The sequence below is a fragment of the Crocodylus porosus genome, unplaced genomic scaffold (genome assembly GCF_001723895.1).
Source record: "Crocodylus porosus isolate Cpor-Errol unplaced genomic scaffold, CroPor_comp1, whole genome shotgun sequence".
In the NCBI taxonomy this organism is placed as follows: Eukaryota; Metazoa; Chordata; order Crocodylia; family Crocodylidae; genus Crocodylus; species Crocodylus porosus.
In genome coordinates this window covers 1,470,293-1,489,808 of record NW_017728945.1, presented here as the reverse complement: position 1 = coordinate 1,489,808, position 19,516 = coordinate 1,470,293, and the positions used below count along the sequence as shown (strand labels likewise).

The 19,516-nt window shown below is 56.4% G+C and overlaps 2 protein-coding genes across 2 annotated transcripts; one reads left to right on the top strand and one right to left on the bottom strand.

Moving 5' to 3' along the window:
* Positions 1-3,373: 3,373 nt before the first annotated feature.
* PLPP2 (phospholipid phosphatase 2) lies at positions 3,374-6,032 on the top strand. The gene is made up of 5 exons (XM_019550587.1): positions 3,374-3,525; positions 3,610-3,887; positions 4,090-4,147; positions 4,331-4,507; positions 5,046-6,032. Exons 1-5 carry the CDS (start codon positions 3,490-3,492, stop codon positions 5,181-5,183), a joined length of 687 nt encoding a protein of 228 aa, XP_019406132.1. The 5' UTR covers positions 3,374-3,489; the 3' UTR covers positions 5,184-6,032.
* Positions 6,033-13,228: 7,196 nt separating this feature from the next.
* On the bottom strand, positions 13,229-19,145 carry USE1 (unconventional SNARE in the ER 1). Its single transcript, XM_019550588.1, has 8 exons — positions 18,992-19,145; positions 18,833-18,882; positions 18,426-18,504; positions 17,468-17,620; positions 16,101-16,119; positions 15,158-15,188; positions 14,700-14,862; positions 13,229-13,920 (listed from the first exon to the last, which is right to left on the bottom strand). Exons 1-8 carry the CDS (start codon positions 19,091-19,093, stop codon positions 13,738-13,740), a joined length of 780 nt encoding a protein of 259 aa, XP_019406133.1. The 5' UTR covers positions 19,094-19,145; the 3' UTR covers positions 13,229-13,737.
* Positions 19,146-19,516: the final 371 nt, after the last annotated feature.

Below are 19,516 nucleotides of genomic sequence, written 5' to 3'. Positions count from 1 at the left end.
GCATGTAATCTTCTGGCAGGGGCAGGCGTGCGTGTGTACATGTGCGTGCGTCTGTCCTCTTGGGGGGGGGGTGCATGTAATCTTCTGGCAGGGGCAGGCGTGCGTGTGTACATGTGCGTGCGTGTGTATCCTGTTGGCGGGGGTGTCCCCACGCATCTGGCTGGCTTGCTGGAGAGGCCCAGACGTCAGGGTGATGGCTGCCACATGTGACCGTGTGGGGAAACTGAGGCACAGAGGGTCTGACTTGACCAAGGCTGTGCAGGACGGTGGTGGGAGATCGGGTGCTCCCCTGGGTGCCCCACGCTGAGCACTCCTCCCTCTCTGCGAGCTCCCTGCCAGGCCGGGGCGGCTGCAGCGGGGGCCCCGGGAGAGAGCTGTGCCCTTTAAGCCGACGTGGAGGGAAAGCTCCCCGCAGCAAGACCGGACGCGGGCCCTCCTTTGTGGGGGCAGCCGGGGGAACCGGCTCGGGAGCTCAGGCTGCCGGGGCAAAACCCTGCAAAGTGGAGCGGGCTTTGGCCCTGCCGCAGGCCCTTGTGCAGGCGCCAGTCCCGCGAGCTGGCACTGGCCAACACAGCCCTGCCATGCCTGCGCCACTGTCGCGTGCCCTGGCAGCGTGGGATCGGGGCCCCGGCAGGTGAAACCCCCTCCCCTGCTGTCCCCTTGCCTGCCCCTGGATATATCCGCCTGGGGGTGCCAGCTGCAGCGGGCTGGCTCTGGAGAGCTTCACGGGGGCATCCAAGTGCCAAGGCTCAGAATAGGGACTCACCCCCCTGGCATCTCCCTTGGTGGCCCTTTATCTGTCAGAAGTCCCCTGCAACGGGGAACAGCGTGGGTGGGCATCCGCAGTGCCACCTTTGGGTGTCCCGCTCTACCCCGGAGCCGTTCGCGCCGCGCTTTGCCCGGGCCCCCAAGGAGCTCTGCTTCTCCATGGGGCCGGGGGCTCGGGGGCTCCAGCATCCTGGGTGGAAACCAGCCCGAATAGCAGCACCGCGCTGGAGCGTGGAAGGGGGGCATCGGCCTGCGGCTGGCTCCGCTCCTCCCCTTCAATTAGACGCCCGATGGTCGGATGAATGCGGGGGCGAGTGGCTTTGCCCAGGCAATTAGAGGCATCCTGGGCCTATAACGAGTCCCCTCGGATGCCCTAACGAACCGGCCTGCGGTTCCCACCCCATCAGACATCCGCTCCGCGCTATAACCCGCCGCTCTGTGGCCAGGAGCCTGCTCCCTTCCTCCACCCTGGGTGTGCTGATTTCCAGGCCCATTGTCGCAGATTAAAAATACCCAGGCGGGAAGGTGAGCCCTGCTTCGCCCTTCCTCCTCGCCCCACCCAAGCGGCCCTCTTTCCCCTTTGCGAGCAGGACGGCCGCCGGGTCTAAAATAGCCGCCGAGAAGCACATAATTAAGACGGCCTTAAAATAAAGGCGCAGGTCTTAATTTCAGCTTGGATCTCTCCCGGCTGCATCCGTCCGGGCTCCCCGTAACCACAGGTGGCCGGTTCCTGTGCTGTCCCGGTGCCGCGCTCCCCCAGCTGCATCTCTTTTTTTGTCTTCTGCGGGTTCAAGCAGCCGGACAGAAAACCCGGGGAGTGTTGCAAGGGAAAAAGTCAGACAGGCTGGTGCACTTGAAACGCACCTGGGAGCTTTGTGCGGGCTGGGGAGTGGTGGCAAAGCCGGGCAGAAGTTAAGGCCTGTTGCTATATATTTTTTGTTTCCTTCCCCCCACCCACATCCCTTTGCTGGGAGAATGGGAATGTTGCAGGAACCGGCAGGGCCAGGTTGGGTGGGCTTTTTGTTTTTTTTTTCTCCCCAGCTGGGGCCAAGGCAAAGGAGGGTGGAAAGAGCTCCCTGCTGCTGGCATCTGCCCCGGAAGGAGGGTGGAAAGGGTGCCCCTTTGCACACCTTCCCCCAGGGAGAAGACAAAGGTGGCTGTGTGTGCCCAGAAGTTTCCAAACAATGGGCTGAGTTGGGAGGGGAGGCTGCCTTAAGGTGGACCGGGTAGGGCCCTGGCGTGTCCTGTGTACCCGTTGCTGGGGCAGGGCAGTGCATGCCAGGGCTCGGTGGGGGCAGGGGGTCTTAGCCATGACAGATCCCTGGCCAGGTGTGAAAAGCCCCATCCCAATCAGTGGAGCCACCTGGCCCCCTTCCTCCCCCAGCTCTCGCCGGGTTAACCCTTAACAGCGAACTTGCCTGCCTACCACCGCAGCGATGCTTTCAAATCCCCTGGGCGCGCGCCGGCTTCTTGTCTCCGCCAGCCCCGCTCTCACAAAGGGGGCTTGCACCGCTGAGCCGACTTGCCCCGGGGGAGGCCAGCGGGGCCAGGCTGGGGGAGATGGGTGTAGCTCCCCCGCGGCTGAGACCTGGACGCAGACGGATGCAGCAGCAGGGCACGTCCTGGGCTTTGCCCTCGGGCACTGGGTTGGCCAAGTGCTGGCAGCTGGAGCCCGTCGGCGCCTCTCTGCTGTTGTGGGCCCTAGGCAGGGTGGCAGGAGGGGGTGGGCAGTGACTTCCCCAGCAGCTGCGGGGAATGGCTCAGAAGGTCACCTGGGAGCATGGGCACCAGGGGCTGCGACTGGGGAGGGGAAGCCTTTGGGGCTGGGAATGGCTGCCTCGACTGGCACAACTCCGTGCCTCGGTTTACCCGTCTGATGGGACGGGGCGAGGGGAGCAGAGTGTCCGATGCCTGCGTCGTGCTTAGGAGCTGGAGTTTGCGCTGGGTGGCTGGGAGCTCCTGGCAAGTGGCTGTGCCCAGGCCTCTGCTGTGCCCAGCGCTGTCTGGGCAGTTGGAAAGCCCCCGCTCTCCTGATTCCCAGCCCAGTGCCCTCTCCGTGAGGCCATTCCCTTGGCTTGCCTGACCCTGCGGGCCCTGCACGCGGGCTGGGCCCGGGGCGGGTCCCTGCGCGGCCACGCGTGGGTGGACGGCCGGTGCAGGGCATCGCGGGTGGCGGTGGCGGAGCGGTATCTGCATCCCGCGCCTGGGCGGCTGCTGCCTCCCGATAGCAGGGCTCTGCTAATCAGCAGCAGCCTGAAGGCCAAGGTCAGGGGGGCAGGGATGTTTCCCAGCCCTCTGCACCCCTGGGGGAAGCAGCCTGTGGATGGGGGCAGCGTGGCACCCTCCCTGCTTGGCCTGACCATGACCCCAGCCTGGGGTGGGGGGCACCTGGAACAGCCGGGGGTCCTATCCCAGGGCTGCAGTCATATCCGCAGAGCCTGAAGGCCTCTTGCCCTTTAGCACTGGGGCCACGTGGAGCTGCTCCGATGGTGCCACGGGCAGGGCAGGGCAGAGGCTTGGCACATCCAGTGCTCTTGGGCAGGATGGGATGGGATGGCTGGGGGAGCACGGAGCCCCTCGCTGAGCCCCTCTGCCCTGCCCGCAGCCTCCCTGCCCTTCATCATCCTGACGCTCGTGAACTCCCCGTACAAGCGCGGCTTCTACTGCAATGACGACTCCATCCGCTACCCCTACAAGGCCGACACCATCACCCATGGGCTCATGGCCGGCGTCACCATCACCTGCACTGTCGTCATTGTAAGCACAGTGGGGCTGGGGGGCTCCCTCCTGCATCCCCTGGCTCCAGGCCCTCCTTGTGCTGACCCTCTCGTGGCCCCGCAGGTCTCGGTGGGCGAAGCCTACCTGGTGTACACAGAGCGCCTCTACTCCAAGTCGGAGTTCAACAACTACCTGGCGGCGCTGTACAAGGTGGTGGGCACCTTCCTCTTCGGCAGCGCCGTCAGCCAGTCCCTCACCGACCTGGCCAAGTACATGATCGGGCGCCTGCGCCCCAACTTCCTGGCCGTCTGCAACCCCGACTGGACCAAGGTGAACTGCTCCATCTACGTGCAGCTGGACAGCGTGTGCCGGGGCGACAGCCGCAACATCACCGAGTCCAGGTGCCCGCAGGCCCTCCTGGTGGTAGGGGGGCCGGGGGCTGCATTGGGGCTGTCTCCCCCAGGGCGTGAGGAGATGCAGCCCCTCGGCTCAAGGTGGATGCGGGGGTCTGTCTGAGGCTGGCGACTGATCCTGCAGGTCCTGGTGGTTGAAGTGGGATGGGGGCATTTCTTTCTGTCTCACCCCTTCCCTGTCTCCTTGCAGGCTGTCCTTCTACTCGGGGCACTCTTCCTTTGGGATGTACTGCATGATGTTCCTGGCGGTGAGTGACACTTGGGGAGGGAGTGGGGTTCAGTGGTTAGAGCTGGTGGGGGGGGGCAAGACTTCTTTGCCTGTCTGCACCCGCCGGCATGGCTGAGCCCTGCAATCAGCCCTCTGGATCCGGGGTGGGGATGCAGTGCTCGGCTGGCTGGGGGTGCTGACCGGCCTCCTCCCGCCCCCCTAGCTGTACATCCAGGCCCGGCTGATGGGGAAGTGGGCCCGGCTCCTGCGCCCCACGATCCAGTTCTTCCTCATCGCCTTCGCCATCTACGTGGGCTACACGCGGGTGTCGGACTACAAGCACCACTGGAGCGACGTGCTGGTGGGGCTGCTGCAGGGCGCGCTCATCGCCGTCCTCATCGTACGTACCCGCCTCGCTGCTCTGGCCCCCCAGCTTCAGCGTTTTGCCCCCCTCCCCTGGCAGTGCTTGTAACACCCGGGCAGCTGGGCCGGTCGGAGAGCTATGGGAGTTGGGCAGGAACGAGCCCAATGCCCTGAAGCTTGTGGTGGGTGGCCCGGGGGTCTGCAGGCTCGTGCCTTCCTCCATCCATCTGTCTGCTGCTAGCCCCAGGGGAGCAGTCGGGCTCTTGCGCCAGCCTCTGGGCTGTCCTGGAACATGTTGGACCCCTCTCCCACTCCCCCCTTGCAGCCCTGGGGGGTGATGGCCACATAGGAGCAGGAGCCAGGACGCCTGGGTTCAGTTCCCAGTCTTCCCGCTGACCTGCAGCTTGACCTTGACAAGGCAGGCTTGGGGCGTGGGAGATGCTCAGGCCCACGGTTTTATTGCGGCTGGACATGGGGATCCCCCCACAGGCTGCCTGACCTGATCCTGCCTGGAGTCTCTCCCTAAGTCCACCCCCACCCCCAACTCTCTCTGTCCCCTCCTCCCTCCCCCCCAGGTTCGCTATGTCTCAGACTTCTTCAAGCAGCGCCCCCCACCACTGTGCACCGAGGACCCCGAGCGCAAGCCCAGCCTGCCGCTCACCCTGAGCGATCCCGACCGCAATCACTACAGCAGCTACCCGGGGGGGCCCTGAGCCGCGGCCCCCGGCGCACTGGGCCCAGCTGACGGCCCTCCAGGCCCGCAGGGCTGCACGGATGCTCCCTCCCCACATCATCTTCTCTTCTCCTTTGGCTTCACGGCTCCCAGGACCCCCTACCCCCCTCTGCAAGGGGGCATGGGGCCAGCGCTGGGGGGGCCAGCGCTGGGAGCGCCAGCGTGGAGCCCAGCCCCTCCTGGCCCGCGGATCCGGAGGGGCCCAGCGCCTGCGTGTGAGTCATTTGCTTCTAAGGGTGACTTTCCAGCCCACTGCACGGAAGAGGCCAGAGTGGGGCGGGGGGGAAGGGAGCTGGCACGGGGCAGGGGAGGTTTGCTTGGCAAGCTGAGAGGAAGCCTGGAGGGGCAAGGGACTGCTTGCTTTTATATCCACGGCGTGGCCTGGCAGGGCAGTGATGCTGGCTTCTCCCACTGGACCAGGGACAACGGCTGCCCCGTTCCTCTCCCTCTGACACCCTTGGAAGCCAGCAGCTGCTGCAGACGATGGAGGCACAGGCGCCATTCACTCCCCAGCCCCAGGGGCTGCCTCTGCCTTGGGGTCTACCTGTTTGCACCGGGCTGGGTGGGACCAGACCCCCCTCCATGGCAGATCCGACCAACCCCGAGATGGTGGAGGGTGGGACTCTTCTGTGGTCAAAGCAATATCCTCACTTGGGCCTGATCCCAACCCCCTGGGAGGACAGGCGATGGACCATGTCACCATTTATATATATAATATATAGTGTGTGTGTTTGTTTTTTTTTTTTTTTGCCTTCGACAAGCCGGCCTCTGGATTCTTTATAAACAACATAAATTTTGGTAATGATGCATTTTTGGGGTTTTTTTGGTATTTAAAAAAAAAAAAGTTTTTTTTAAATTAGATCATCTGTAAAGAATGGCAGCGTCAGGCCTGTTCTTCTACACGCTGCATGTCCGCGGTCTTGACGATGCTCCAGCGCCTCGGTTTCTCTTTGTGGGGGGGGGCATGAAACCCCATGTTAACGGGACGTGCTGTTCGATGGGATGAGAAACCATGCAGGAGGAGCCAAGGGTCGTTAGCTCCTAATGCATCTCAACCAGCCCCTTTGCTTTCGTGTTACTGGGACCCTTGAACCTGTTGCTTTACCAAGCAGGAGGTCCAGTTGCCATCTTGGTTCAGGAGAAGGAGGGGCCAGTGGCTGATTTCTCTGCCACCGGCTGTCTGTGTGGCCTTGGTCAAGTCACTTGAGGGTCTTGCTTCCTCGTCAAGGAAATGAAGCAGTAGTGCTGTACTGCCTGGCTGGTGTTCATCTTGGGAGAGAAGGGCTGAGGAGCACAGCCCCTGCCCTGGGTGGGGTTGACCTGTGAGGCTAGTGCCAGTCTGCAGTGCAGACGGCTGGAGCCAGCGTGGCCGGGCTGGGGCAATGCCAGGTTAGGGCTGCAGCCCCAGATGTGAATCCAGCTGCTGGTGGTTGGGGATACAACCTGCATTGAAACAGCCCCCTTGATAACAAAGGGGGAGGGTATGGTGTTCCCTGCTCTCTCTGCTGCCCCTCCTGTTGTCCCTCCCCCACAGGGACAGGCCTGCCCTGACAACGGACCATCCTCCATGTTTGTCATCGGTCAGAGTTCAATTAATAAGGAAGCAGGCAGGCGCCTTGCAGCCTCTCTGGCCCCTTATCATTCACTGATAGCACCTGGAAATCCCCGGGCCCCATCCACCCCACACTCGCTGCTCCCGTGATAAGGTCTGTGCAGCAGGGATTGTCTTTGTAGGCGCAGCACTGAGCGTGCAGTGGCACCAGGACCAGGGCTCCAGCATGGGACAAGTCATCAATCGGAGCGGGATGATTCACGGACCTGCCCTGGGATCGGGACCCTGCTGTACGTGGGGCTGGACAGGCTGTCACCCACCCTGCCGGGGGGAGGAAGGGGGCTGGCATTGATAAGGCCAAGGGAGTTAATCATCTTTTGGGTGCAGATAGGAGGGGAGGCCAAGCTGAAAAAAAAAAACCTCATGGGCTGGAGCTGAGTTCTCACCTGCTGTAACCACTGCACCGGCCTGCCTCCGAGTCCTTGCTGAGGCTGTTGGAGCAGTCAGCCAGGAAGGGGCAGCCAGCTGGGTCAGGCCTGTTGAGAAACTCAAGGGGGTTTCCAGCTCAGAGTCAGCAAGGCCTGGACCCAAGGGTGCAGCTGCACTGATTCCCGCCCGCCCCCCACCCCCCGGCATGCGTGGGACAAGGCATCGGGGCTGGGAGAGCAGTGGGGGTGGGGGCTGGCAGCACCTCTAATCGGGAGATCAGCGTGCAGTGGGCGGTGCGGCGTTCCTAGCCAGCCATGGTGCCCAGCTATAAACCCTGTTGGGCAAGGCGAGATCCCGCCCTGAAACCGCTGGTGGGAGGGAGGCATCTTTCACCCAGCTGTGGGCAGCTGCACCTGCCCCCTTGACCCTTTCCAGCCTCCTGCATGGCCCCGCTCCCAGCCACGTGACAGAAACAGACCCAGAGCACAGGCCCCACTTTCCAGTGGGGGAAACTGAGGCACAGAGAAGGAAAGGGAGGTCACGCAGCCAGACTAGGAGGGGCTGAGGTGCCAGGTATGGCACTGCCCAAGGCAAACCCCTGCAGAGGTCTTGGGAGGAGCAGAGGGATGCAGGGTGCCCCCACTCCCAGCTGAAGCGGGGTCTCAAAAGTGGCCAGAGCGGGTCTGTCACATCATGGAGTCCCAGCTTGGGGGGAGCCTTGGCCCTCTGCTAGGAGTAAAAGAGTTAAAGCCATCACCAGCTGGCAGAGCCCCCCTTGGCTTCTCTGAACAGGGGGGCAGACTCTGGCAGCTGAGCTGAGCAGGGTCACTGCTGTCCCCCACCACCCTGGCCATGTCCCCAGGGGTAGGGGGTGGGGGGCATTTCCCTATGGGCGGGGTCTCCACCCTGCATCCCCTGCTCCAGTGCCCTGAGCAGACCCCACATGCAAGGGGGAGAGCACCTGGATTTCACCCGGTGCATGGGCTGCTTCTCCAAGCCCCAGCTCCAGGAGCCAGGGGACCAGGGCAGGGAAGGGCCTGGCTGACTCGGCAAGGGGGGACCCCAGAAGCCCAATGAAAGGGCTCCTGCTTGCACGTTGCAGCCTGGCACCCCCTGCCGGAGCCTGCTGGGGCACAGAGGCTGCCCCTGGCTGGAGCAGCTGCAGGCCAGGACGTGCTGCTCCTCCCCCCAGCAACAGCATCGCCCTTTGGATGCAGCTCTGGAAAAACCAGCTGGGCCACAACCCGGAGCTCCTACTTAAAGGGCCAGCACAGCTGGGGGGGGAAAGGAGGGGGGCACATCCCAGTCTGGCTTTGCCCGTTTCCCCACCCAGCGTGGGTGTCACAGATGCTGGAGGCTGGCACCTGTAGGTCCCACCAGGGCTGCGAGCTTCCCCCATGCCCAGGGAAAGGGCAGGCTGGGTACAACCCTAGCTCATGGGGCACATGGTAACCCCAGAGAGCAGGCAAGGCCCCAAATGCCCCAGGAGCCCAGCCTAAAATGGGGCATCCCCAGCTGATGCGAGCTTTAAATCTGGTGGCCATGGGGTCCCCCGCCCGATCAGAATCCACCCCCCAGGGCCTGGCTGCTGCCTGTCAGGCCCCAAGCTGGGCTGGCTGAGCAAGAAGCTTGGCAGGCAGGGTCAGGGTCACATCCTCATGGGCAGACGAGCTGATTTTCTGCCCCCAGCTTCCCGGATCCCACGGCTCGGGAGTCAGTGACTGCACAGGGCAGGAAGGTGACGGGAAGGGAAGGGAAGGGAGGGGATTGCTGGCTGCGCCCCTGCGGCACGGAGCTGGGCGCGCTTCCCAGCACTGTCACTCTTGGGCCAGACGAAGCGCCTGCCCCCCCGCTGCAAGCCTGCCCCCACCCGCCCTGCACAGAGGCAGGAGGGCAGTGGGCTCTGACCCCCACGGCTCCGGGGACTAGTGCACGTGTGGGCAGGCATGTGCCCCAACTTTGCATGCATGCATGCAGCAGGGTGGCAAAGTGCTTGGGGGTCCTTGGGGCTGGAAGAAGCTTGGGAACCCAGCTCGAAACCCCCTGCCCCTGCCCTGTTGTCCAAAACTCAGCTCCCAGGCCTCCCTCATTCCAAAAGCAGCTGCTCCGGCCAAGCCTGGCTGGGCACTGGCTCCCCTGCACCACAGGAACAGACCTGGCGCATAGTCCTCTGCATCCCTACTCCTACCCTGCCCCCATCCCCAAGCAAGGGAGGGAGGTAGGGCAAGGGGGTGCAGGATACCCCCTCAGAGCATCCTGCTATGCCAGGTGGGCAATGCAATGCACCCTCGAGAGCTAAGGGGTGGTGCACCCCTGCAGGCAATGGGGGGGGTCCTCCAGTGGCCCCTGCCCCTCCCTGCAGGGCAGCTCCAGCTCCTGCCCCCCAGCAGGGGCATTTCTTTTGTTCTGAGATCAAAGAGAAGGAGTATAGGATTAAACTGTCTGTCATGCATGTCTCTGTATTCATCAATGAATCTTGCCAAGAGTAAGAAATTCGAGAGCCTCCTCTGTGTCATCATCGATAGAAATTAATTAGATGTTCTACCTGGCTAACGAGATGCGCAATATGATGGTACAACACCAGCAGGCCGGTGCTGGAGCGTGGTATGCTCAGGCCTTTTATCTCCCTTGGTAGCTTTGATCTGTACCAGCATAAAACAAAAACAAGCTACATAGCAGGCAAAGCTAATCATCTCCTGCACTCCCCTTACACCCTCCTGAGTAAGGCTCTGCAGGACAGGGACCTTCTCTCAAGCCCCGGGAGCTTCTTGCTCCCTTTAAAGCTCTACATTTGCCATGGTCACTAGGTGCTCTGGGCCAGGCTCTATAGGATGCTCCCTGAGCAAGCACTGAGAAATCTTTCAAGACCAGCTTTCCTGGTCTGTATGACACTGGGAACTTGAAATCAGTCATGCTGCCTCTGAAAGACTCCATGTAGAACCAGCAGGGTTGCACCAACCCCAAAACCACCCCTAGCTGCTCTGGATCAATCCCATGAGAACACAAGTCCTTTCCCAACACTTTTCAAAGGGAATCCCCTTCACTCCCAGAGACCAAATACCCTTACACAAAGAGTCCCTGTAGACAGGGCTGGTGCCCCGGAGGATTCAGTGCTAGTTCCATTATGAAGGGGAACTTGGTAAACAGGTTTGTGTTTTCAGGGTCAGAACCACTAATCTCTGTCTTTTGTTAATGCAGTCTTCCTGGTCAAGCCAGTGCAGCTGAGAGAGACCAGCGAGCTCTAGCTGGTCCCCAGGAAAGAACAGAGTCCAACACCAGGGCTGGCCACTTGAAGCAGCATGAACTCACTGCAGCATGCTCTGCACCGTGCCCTCCAAGCCTCCTTCTGTCTTTTGCCAACTGTCTACAGTTGATGCACCTGGAAAGAACCCAGCCTGGCTTCCAGAACCTGTGGGACAGAGGTGGTGGAAAAGGGTGGGAAAATTACGTTTCCTCATAAGCTACATTTGGGAATGAGACATGCTGACGTGCACGAGGGCTCCCCCAAGGCTAGCTGCAGTGTGGAAGTGCGGCTTGAGGACAGGGCCTGGCACACATGCACTCTGTTTTGCATCACTGACTGCTCACTCCAATTCAATACTGCAAGGGCAGCCGGGGTGCTGCCGGTACCATGTTGCACTGGTTTAACTTCATGGTATCTGCAGCTGCAGACAGGTGGCAACTGAGGGGACTGAAAATAATCCTAACTGACAAGATGCAGGAAAAGCAACACTCAACCCACCATCTCAGTTGAAGTAACTGGCTGATCCAGTCAAACTCAAGGTAAGACCTTGAATCTTTTGCAGCCCAAAGGATCATTGCCAGAGATTAACCAACTCTCACAGACTACCTGGATCAATAATAACCTTCACTTAAGAAGAAAAGTGAGGACCAAGAACAGCAGCTCCAGTTCCACAGTGAGCCAGCAGGCAGGCAGGGACACCCTGACTTCCAACCTCTGCTGTACCTACAAAAACACCGCTCTTTTGCTGGGATCTAGCTCCCAGCTCCAATGAGGCAGCAGAGATGAGATGAGCATACTTCTGCACTGGCCTCGTGTGAGGGAACCTTACGTGAAACCAGTGTTTAATTGGGAACCAGCTCCATTGTTACTTCCCACGATCAGTTTGCTTTGTGTAATACCCTTCCCAAGCTCTCAGGTTCTCAGCAAGCAGCATGCACCCTGCTTACCCTCTAGCTTTTTGGAGAAGTAGAAATAGGAGTCACCATCTCCGCCAGTCAAGTAGATGGAGTGAGTCCACACATCACAGGCAAGATGTTACAGGTTACAGAACAGACTTCTCAGGCACACAAGCTGAGATCACATAAGATCTGGCCTTGGGAAACTCATCCCTTCCTGTTTTGAGACCCACAGAGCTACTGCCAAGTCACTTAAGGCAAACGATTTCACGTCATGGACCAGACCTTTCCATTCACACCCACTGACAACTGACTGGGAGAAACTTAACTTGATGGGAGAAGATCCTGTCTCCTGACGTGCTAAGGAAAGACATGCCAGTGTTTTACTATTAACACAGGAACTACTGCCAAGACCTGAACAATCCCATTGCTGCACTAGAAAATGTAACCTCGCCCAAGGCGAGAGACAGAGGGCACCGCACACTTATGGAAGCAAAGAAGTTGGAGATGAAAGGGGACCAAAGAGGTCACACCAGTCCACTTCCTCCGACAGTGCTCCCTCGTACCGTCACTAGTCTCTTGCTCAATCTGCTTTTTAAAGTGTCACCCACGGCAGTGCAACATTTAGCCTAATTTCCAGTCCCTTGTTTGTAAGAGTATGCCTTTCTTCCAGTCTGTGTAATCCCTGTTATCAGTTTAACTTTCTGCTAAAAGCAGCTTGTCATTTTCAGAAATGGCTTCTTCAGAGCAGCACGGCATGCAGCAGCTGGAACACGCCGCTGCCTCGCACGTCAGCCTGTACAAGGCACGGCTGTCTTGGATACCACCGCATCCAGGTTTGTTCTGCAGCTACCACTACAAGCAGCCCCCCTAGGGTTTCCTGGCAAGTGCTCTCACCCAAGAACATCTAACCCACTCCCTATTTCTAGTTATGTTCCCAGTTCTACCTTCTTCCTCCCTGCAAGGGTGCTGTCCATTACAGAATCAGCCCAGGACACTTTAAAGTCTTAGATAGAGCAGGGCATCCCAGAGACCCCATCATCACAGACAGAGCATGGAGAAAAGATGTGCCTTTAAAAAAAAAAAAGGGAGGAAAAGGCTGGGACATTACCTTTAATCAACACTGCCAATGCCACATGGTGTTTCTTTGTCTACCACAAACATTCCCAGTCACTCTCCTGCCTATCGGTTGCTGGCTAATCTAGTCAACCTGTATCCAGGGAGGCAGCCTCAGCCCAAATTCGCCTCTTGGGAACATGCTGGAACACGAAGCTTGTACTGTCTAAACATTAACGTCCTAGATCCCAATGACATTAGAGACAAAACATGTCCTGGACAAAGAAACCAAAAAAGCAGTGGCACCCAGGAAGAAGCCAAACAGAAGAAGGAGGCCACAGACACACAAGCTCCTTAGGAGAGGTTCTCACTTGCCCTGCTTTGTTCTCTAGCTCTTGCAGCTGTGGATTTAGGCAGCAGTCACTGCTGAACCCTAGCCTCTGAGGAGTTCCTGCCTGTCTGCACTGCACATCTCTGTATCTAAGGGATAAGCAAGATTCTCTGATCAGCTGGAACAGTCCAGATCCAGCCTGCAGGCTAGATTCACCCAACTGCTTCTTCCCCACACCTTACCTTTAACAGCAAACACAGAAGCAGCTTTGCAAGGGAACCGATTCCTGTAACCTTCACTAAGGGAGGTTTCTTCTTGACAGTACACTATATCACAAAATCGGATTCAACTGCTTCATTGTTGCATTTCACACCTGCCACGGTATCTGCCTCACCCATTTCAGGGAAGAAACACCAATATGCCAGCAGTGCAAGCACAATTTGGCCATGTGTAGCTCATCCCTTTCCAAAGGAGATAACTACTTCAAGAAATAGAAATAATGCAGCAAAGTTTTTGCTGACCTCACTGGAAGTAGCAGATCAGCAAGACAGAGACTGGACAGCCCATACTGAGACCAAACACCCTGGATGAGAATCTCAGAAAGTCTGATTTTACCTGCTTACCGCAGGACCAGAATGGATCTATACAAGCTTGCTCCAGGGCACAACCGCTTCAGGAGCTAGGAGGCTAGCATTCACAGAGTCACCTGCAAAGACCCCTTAGCTGGGATGCACCATCGTAACTTTATTCCAGTTCTCTCAAAAAAACAGCAACAGTAACTGAACGGAAAGGTTTCCTGGGGGTTTGACTCAGCAAACCTCCTCTACAAGGTGTCCCACCAAGTCCAGCAAAGGCACAGGAAGGGATACAGAATTAGTCTGACAGTTCCTCCATGGGACAAGACCAGTGACTGGTGGCTGCTCTGCAGCAAATGTTTACCAAACTAATAGAGGACATAACCGGGTGATAATCCACATGTGCAACACAGCCCAGCCTTTCACATACTGCTCATGGGCACTGTGGCAGTCATCTCAGTTTAGGGAAAATTCTGATAAAGAGGATCATGCTGATGAAAATAAAACACACTATGATTAGCATTATCCACAGCAACCAGTTGACAGATTTCTTTGCATGCTGCTCAAGACGTTCAGACTCATCCTTCAGCTTCTCAAAGTTATGGTCCGCCATCCTGAGGGACTGAGACAATGTCTGGGGAACAAAGAGAGGGAGCTGTAAGTCAGATGATTTTCAGGAGAAGGAAGACAACATCTTGGGGCTGGTGAGTAATCAAGCCAAGTGGTGCTGACAGCCAGACCAGCAGGCACTACAAATGGAGAAAATACAAAGGGGCCCCAGTGGTTAATACAATGGGCACTCAGATTTGAGAACTGCAGTCTGAAGGGAGATGCCCACAGACAGATTTAAGACCTTAAGTGAAGTAACCCAATGGCAGAAGTGCCAGACATCTGTGGCTCCCAAAGCCTTCAAAGGTCAGACCTCCATAGCTTCAGGCACCTCCATTTGAAAGTTTTCAGACACTACTTCTTACATTCATAGATGGAGGGCCAGAAGGGACCAAAGTAGATCATCAAGTCTGACTCCTGCCCCTGGGCAGGAGAGAATACTGGGCTTATATGACCCCAGGTAGGTAATTGTCAAGCCTCCTCTTAAAGACCCCCAAGGTAGCAGCCAGCATCACTTCCCCTGGAAGTTCGTTCCAGATCCTAGCTGCTAAAGTTGGTTCGACTTAGCAAACCTCCTCTACTTCCCTTGGAAGTTGGTTCCAGATCCTAGCTATAGCTAAACACAAAACAAAAGATAAAGTCTGCCCCCAGTAAAGACCAAATGCACCAAAGAAAAGACAGGTCCTGCCAGTGAACTCTTTCCCCTGTAACCATATTTAGCAGCCAGTTACAGATACTACTGTTTATACAATATCTCAGCATATTCATGTTTTAGGCTGGATTCCTAGTACTAATGGGTGCTACCTGATTATCTTGTTTAATAACGTTCTGTGCTGCCAAAGTGTTGTTTTTGAGACTGCGAGCCAAACTCAACATTTCTTCTGCTAACTTCTCCTGCATGTTCTGATGATGCTGCAACACGGCATCCAGCTCAGTTGCCGACTGCTTCTCATCAGGTTCAAGTCCTCTACAGAGAACAAGGCAGAAAGGTTAGGATGCTTCAAACGATTTCAAGGACTGTTCTCCCAAAAGCACTTTACTATGTAAGCTGACAAGCACATTACATTACAGCTCACATATCTTATCAATTGGAAAGAGCAGTAAGTTAAACACAGATCATAGAAGCCAGTCATTAAAACCTGGGCTTACACAAACAGGAAGAAAACCCTTGCACCCAAATCAAAAAACATTTGGAAGTCAGAAGCCTTTGGAAAGCAGCTGTCACTTCCCACAAAGTAGCAAAATGTTAGACTCTGACTTACTTGCGCTTCCTTACGTTTGGCTCCTCAGAATCTGTTTAAAAAAAACAAACAACTAGTTACCTTGCATTTTAGCATATTATAAACCTCCAGGCCTGACTCTATCATGGCAAGCTGCCTTATAAGCAATGATCCATGATAACTACAAGAGGCCAAAGGAAATTAAAGGCTTAACTTTGTCTGGGCACCAGCCTGAGAAAACATGAGTTTAGGAAGCTTTGACAGAGCAGGCACCAAGCTATCATGCCCGCGTCCAGTTCAGAGAAATGGAAGAAACCAGCCTGAAGAAAAGGACTGAATCACTGTTCCAAATGACAGTAGCTCGGTTTCTGATCTAGGTCAAGCGTAGCTCCTCCAGCACCAGCTAGAGAAACTGGCCACTGATGTGGCTGGGTACAGTGCGGACCAGTCACACATTTTAGAAGAGTTAACACGATCTAGAATCAAGTGCCTCCTGGAACTATGCAATCTGCCTGTGCCAGGAGACACAGGTAACAATAAGACTGGACTCTGGTGTCCAACCAGCTGATAAGACAACTAGAAGTGTCAGCACAGATGCTGGTATTGTCTGCCCAGTCATTCCCTGACGTGCTTGTGCTAGGCTTCTTCAGGACAGAGAATATCTGTCTGCATGAGTCTGTTTAAAAAAAACGTAGTTACCTTGGAAAGTAGTTACCTTACTTCCAACCGTGAAGTAAGTCTGAATTCACGCACAGATATTCTCTGTCCTGAAGAAGCTTAGCACAAGCACATCAGGGCACAACTGGGCATTAGACAATACCAGCATCTGTGCTGACACTTCTAGTTGTCTTATCAGCTGGTCTGATAGAGGAGTTCCAGGGTGACAGAATCCTGGGGTCAAGCAGGCTTCAGCTGATTTGTAACCACCCCATGCACCAGCGTGCAACCCTGAGCGTCTGAACCAAGTTCTCAGATAGAAACTTACCATTGATGGACAAGGGATCCTGGGGAGGCAAGGAGATAAAGTAAGATTAGGTACACACACAAATGGAACTGAGGCCCACCTGCAAGCACGTCTCACCCCCACCTCTCATCCTCCTCTTTCTAATGTTTCCTGCCAACAAGTGTGTGGCAACTGAAAAGTATGTCTGTGTAATAAAAGTGCTTGCTGAAGGCTCTATGAAGATTAGACCAAGTGTTTTTCTGTATTTATTTAAATATTAAGCTATAAGTTATTGCTAAAAGCCTAATTATAGTTTAAAATGTAGTGAGGCCTTGTATAAAGTAAAGCCTAGTAAATTTAGCAAAGCCTAGAAGTAGTAAGGCCCTGTGGCACAGTTAAAATTACCTTGCAAGGCTTGTATTGCTATTAGTCCATCCATAAACAGTTAAAGAAAAAGAAATCTAAGTAGTTGTATGTTATCAGTGTCCTTCAAAAGCTATAAATTAGCTGAAATATCTAAAAACCATTCAGAAGAAAGATGCAGCTCTGTGAAAAAGATTAGTTAGCTGTTGCCTGGATCAGTAGGCCTGTGGACCTCGAAAAGCCCAAGAACTGCATTCCAGGGTCCTTCCCGGCACCCCTCAGACAGCATTGTCCGAGGACGCCTGACCTCGCTGAACTTTGTGAAAAAAGACGCTCGCAGTGTATCGGGCATCAGAAGGACCGCCGATAAGTTGCCGACGCGAATTGCTTTTGTCTGTCATCGTTTATCTTGTTATTACGCATAGCTGTGTTTTTCATAGTTTCATAGTTTCTAGGGTCGGAAGGGACCTGAGCAGATCATCTAGTCCGACTCCCTGCCATGGCAGAAAAGAATACTGGGGTCAAACGACCCCAGCAAGATGTTCATCTAACCTCCTCTTAAAAACCCCCAGGGTAGGAGCCTGGGGGTTTTCTTTTTCTTAAGTCAATAAATCTTTCTTACCTTTCTACCCCCGACCACACTCTCAATCTAAACCCTCCACAGGCAGCTGGGACAGTGAGCAACTGCCTTGTATCCACCACAAGGAGCCAAGAGTGTCACAGATCATAAGTCAGGTTCAGCCCCTTGAAGGCAACATGCTGCCAACTGACAATCTGTGCTCTCACTGAGGAGAGATGGGTGTATCCTCAGCTTTAAAAACATGTACTTTGAGAGGAGAATTGAAAAAAAGAAATTAAAAAAAAAAAATCTCAGAAGCTGTAAGAGTTCCCTTGGCTGTGACCTGCCCCCACAGACAACTACAGGTCTGAAGTCTGCTACCAACAGCGGTCCCTGAGGACACTGTCACTTCAAGGCTGGAAAGAGTATGCTGGGGACAGCACCTGGCTGAGGTAGGTGACCCCCTGGAACTAGCAGCAAAACGTACTGTGCCAAGCAGCTCACTCCTCATGTTGTCCGTACAGCGAGCTTTCGTCCGCAGGTGAACTGTTTTAGTGGCTGGGGTTCGCTCTTTGGTCGTAGTAGGAGTTCGTCCTGGAGCCAGGAACTGATTTGCCAGTGCCTTCTCAGTTGATGATGACTATAAAAGAGAAACAGCCAAAAGGAGTCATTAACCCAATGCTCTCCAAGGGACACCGGAGAATTGAGTGACCTGGGGCAAGAATTCAGAGAGTTCCTCCACTGTTTCATCCCAAGCAATAGGAAGGGGAGCAAGACAACACAGCATAGACAGCCATGACTGCAACAGATCAAACTGCAGCACAGAGATCATTACGTGCCAATTCTCCAGATGCACAAACATCTCTCTAGAAACATGCCGCGCAGGAAGCACAGACTCAAGGGCAAGCTACATCTGTCACAAAGGCTCCCTGCTCAAAGGTAATTCTGGGACATGCGCACGACGAGTCTGGAATGCCAGAAGTCATGGCCATTTGTTTAACACAGGGGTGGGCAAAATACAGCCCGGGGGCCAGATCCAGCCTGCCAGGCCGTTCTATCTGGCCCGCAGGGCCCCTAAAAAATTAGGAAATTAATATTAATTTGCTCCTGGCTGGCTGTCAATTATGGCAGGACCCAGCAGCAAGGCTCCCGCTGCCCCGCCCCCACCAACTAAAAACCCCTACCTAGCAAAGTCTTCTGGCCTGGTGCAGGCTGTTCCCACTTCCCTGCACCAGAGAGGGAAATGCAGCCCTCGACAGCTTGCCAAAACTCAGTAAGTGGCTCTCCACCCGAAATAACTGCCCACCCCGGTTTAACAGAATTCAAGATTTCGACTGACACACGCAAGGTTTTGAGAAAGAGCGCATGTGACAGAGACGCCATCCCACACAACAACGGCAGCAAGGTGAACACGAGCCAAGCACAGCCAGACAGACGAACCTTACCAATTTTTCAGCTTCCAGAAGCCCCTTTAAGAAATCCACTTTGCGGGAGTATTCGTTCAGCAGCTCGGGGGCTGGCTTGCTGCAGGAGTCAGAGGAGACCGCGAGAACTGGGGGTCAGCGTTTCCCATGGCAAATGTTTCACAAAAATCGAGTAGAAACGCCTCAGGGATGGGGGGACCCTCCCTGGCCCCCCAGCAGCTAACTTTAGGGTGGTCAAGCTGCCCGCAGACAACAAACTTGACCGATACCTCTGGCACGGGCTTCTCCAGGGACGCCGTTACCAGGCCGGACGCGCGTTCATGGCAGTAGAAACAGCCCTCGGGGGACGCGCGGACTCAGGCCACAGCCACAAATCTGCAGGGGCCAAACTCGCAGGAAGACGCCGCGCCAGGCTCGGGAGCGCTCACCTGGAGCGTTTCTTCAGCTCGAGGAGCATCTCTTCGAGGGCACCCACGTACTGCAGAAGAACCCCCCCCCAAAAACCAAACACACTCCGTTATGTGGCAAGACTAAGGGCGCTTCTCCCCCTGCCACCGCCGCGCTGACCCCCCGGGCCCAGCCCCGACCTGCTCCAGCCGCCACTCGCCCGGGTGGCGGCGCTCAGCCGCCAGCGCCTCGCAGCGGCTCAGCAGCCGCATCAGGTTTAGCTCCAGCCGCGTCGCCGCCATGGCCAGCCCGGCCCGGCGCCGGAAGCAGCCTAGCGTCACTTCCGTGCCGCCATCTTTGCCACCGCGGGGCGGGGCCTGAGGACGCCCCGCCTCGCTGTGGGACCCGCGCGTCTGTACACAACGACCCGGCCCGGCCGCGCCGGACGTCACTTCCGGACCTCCATCTGCCCCCTCCCCCTCGCCGCGGTCTGGGACCCGCGCGCCTCCACACAACTGCCCGGCGGAAGCTGCCGCGCGTCATTTTCCGGCCGCCATCTTTAGCGCCGCAAGGAGGCGGGGTCTGCGGAGACCCCGTCCCCGGCCCATCCCCTTGCTGCACGTGGCGGCAGGGCGGAGCTTGCACTCGACGCCCGGCGCTGCCCGGGGAGGGGTAGTCACACGTGACCATGTTTAAAAACGGCAACGTGTGGAAAAACACCTAAA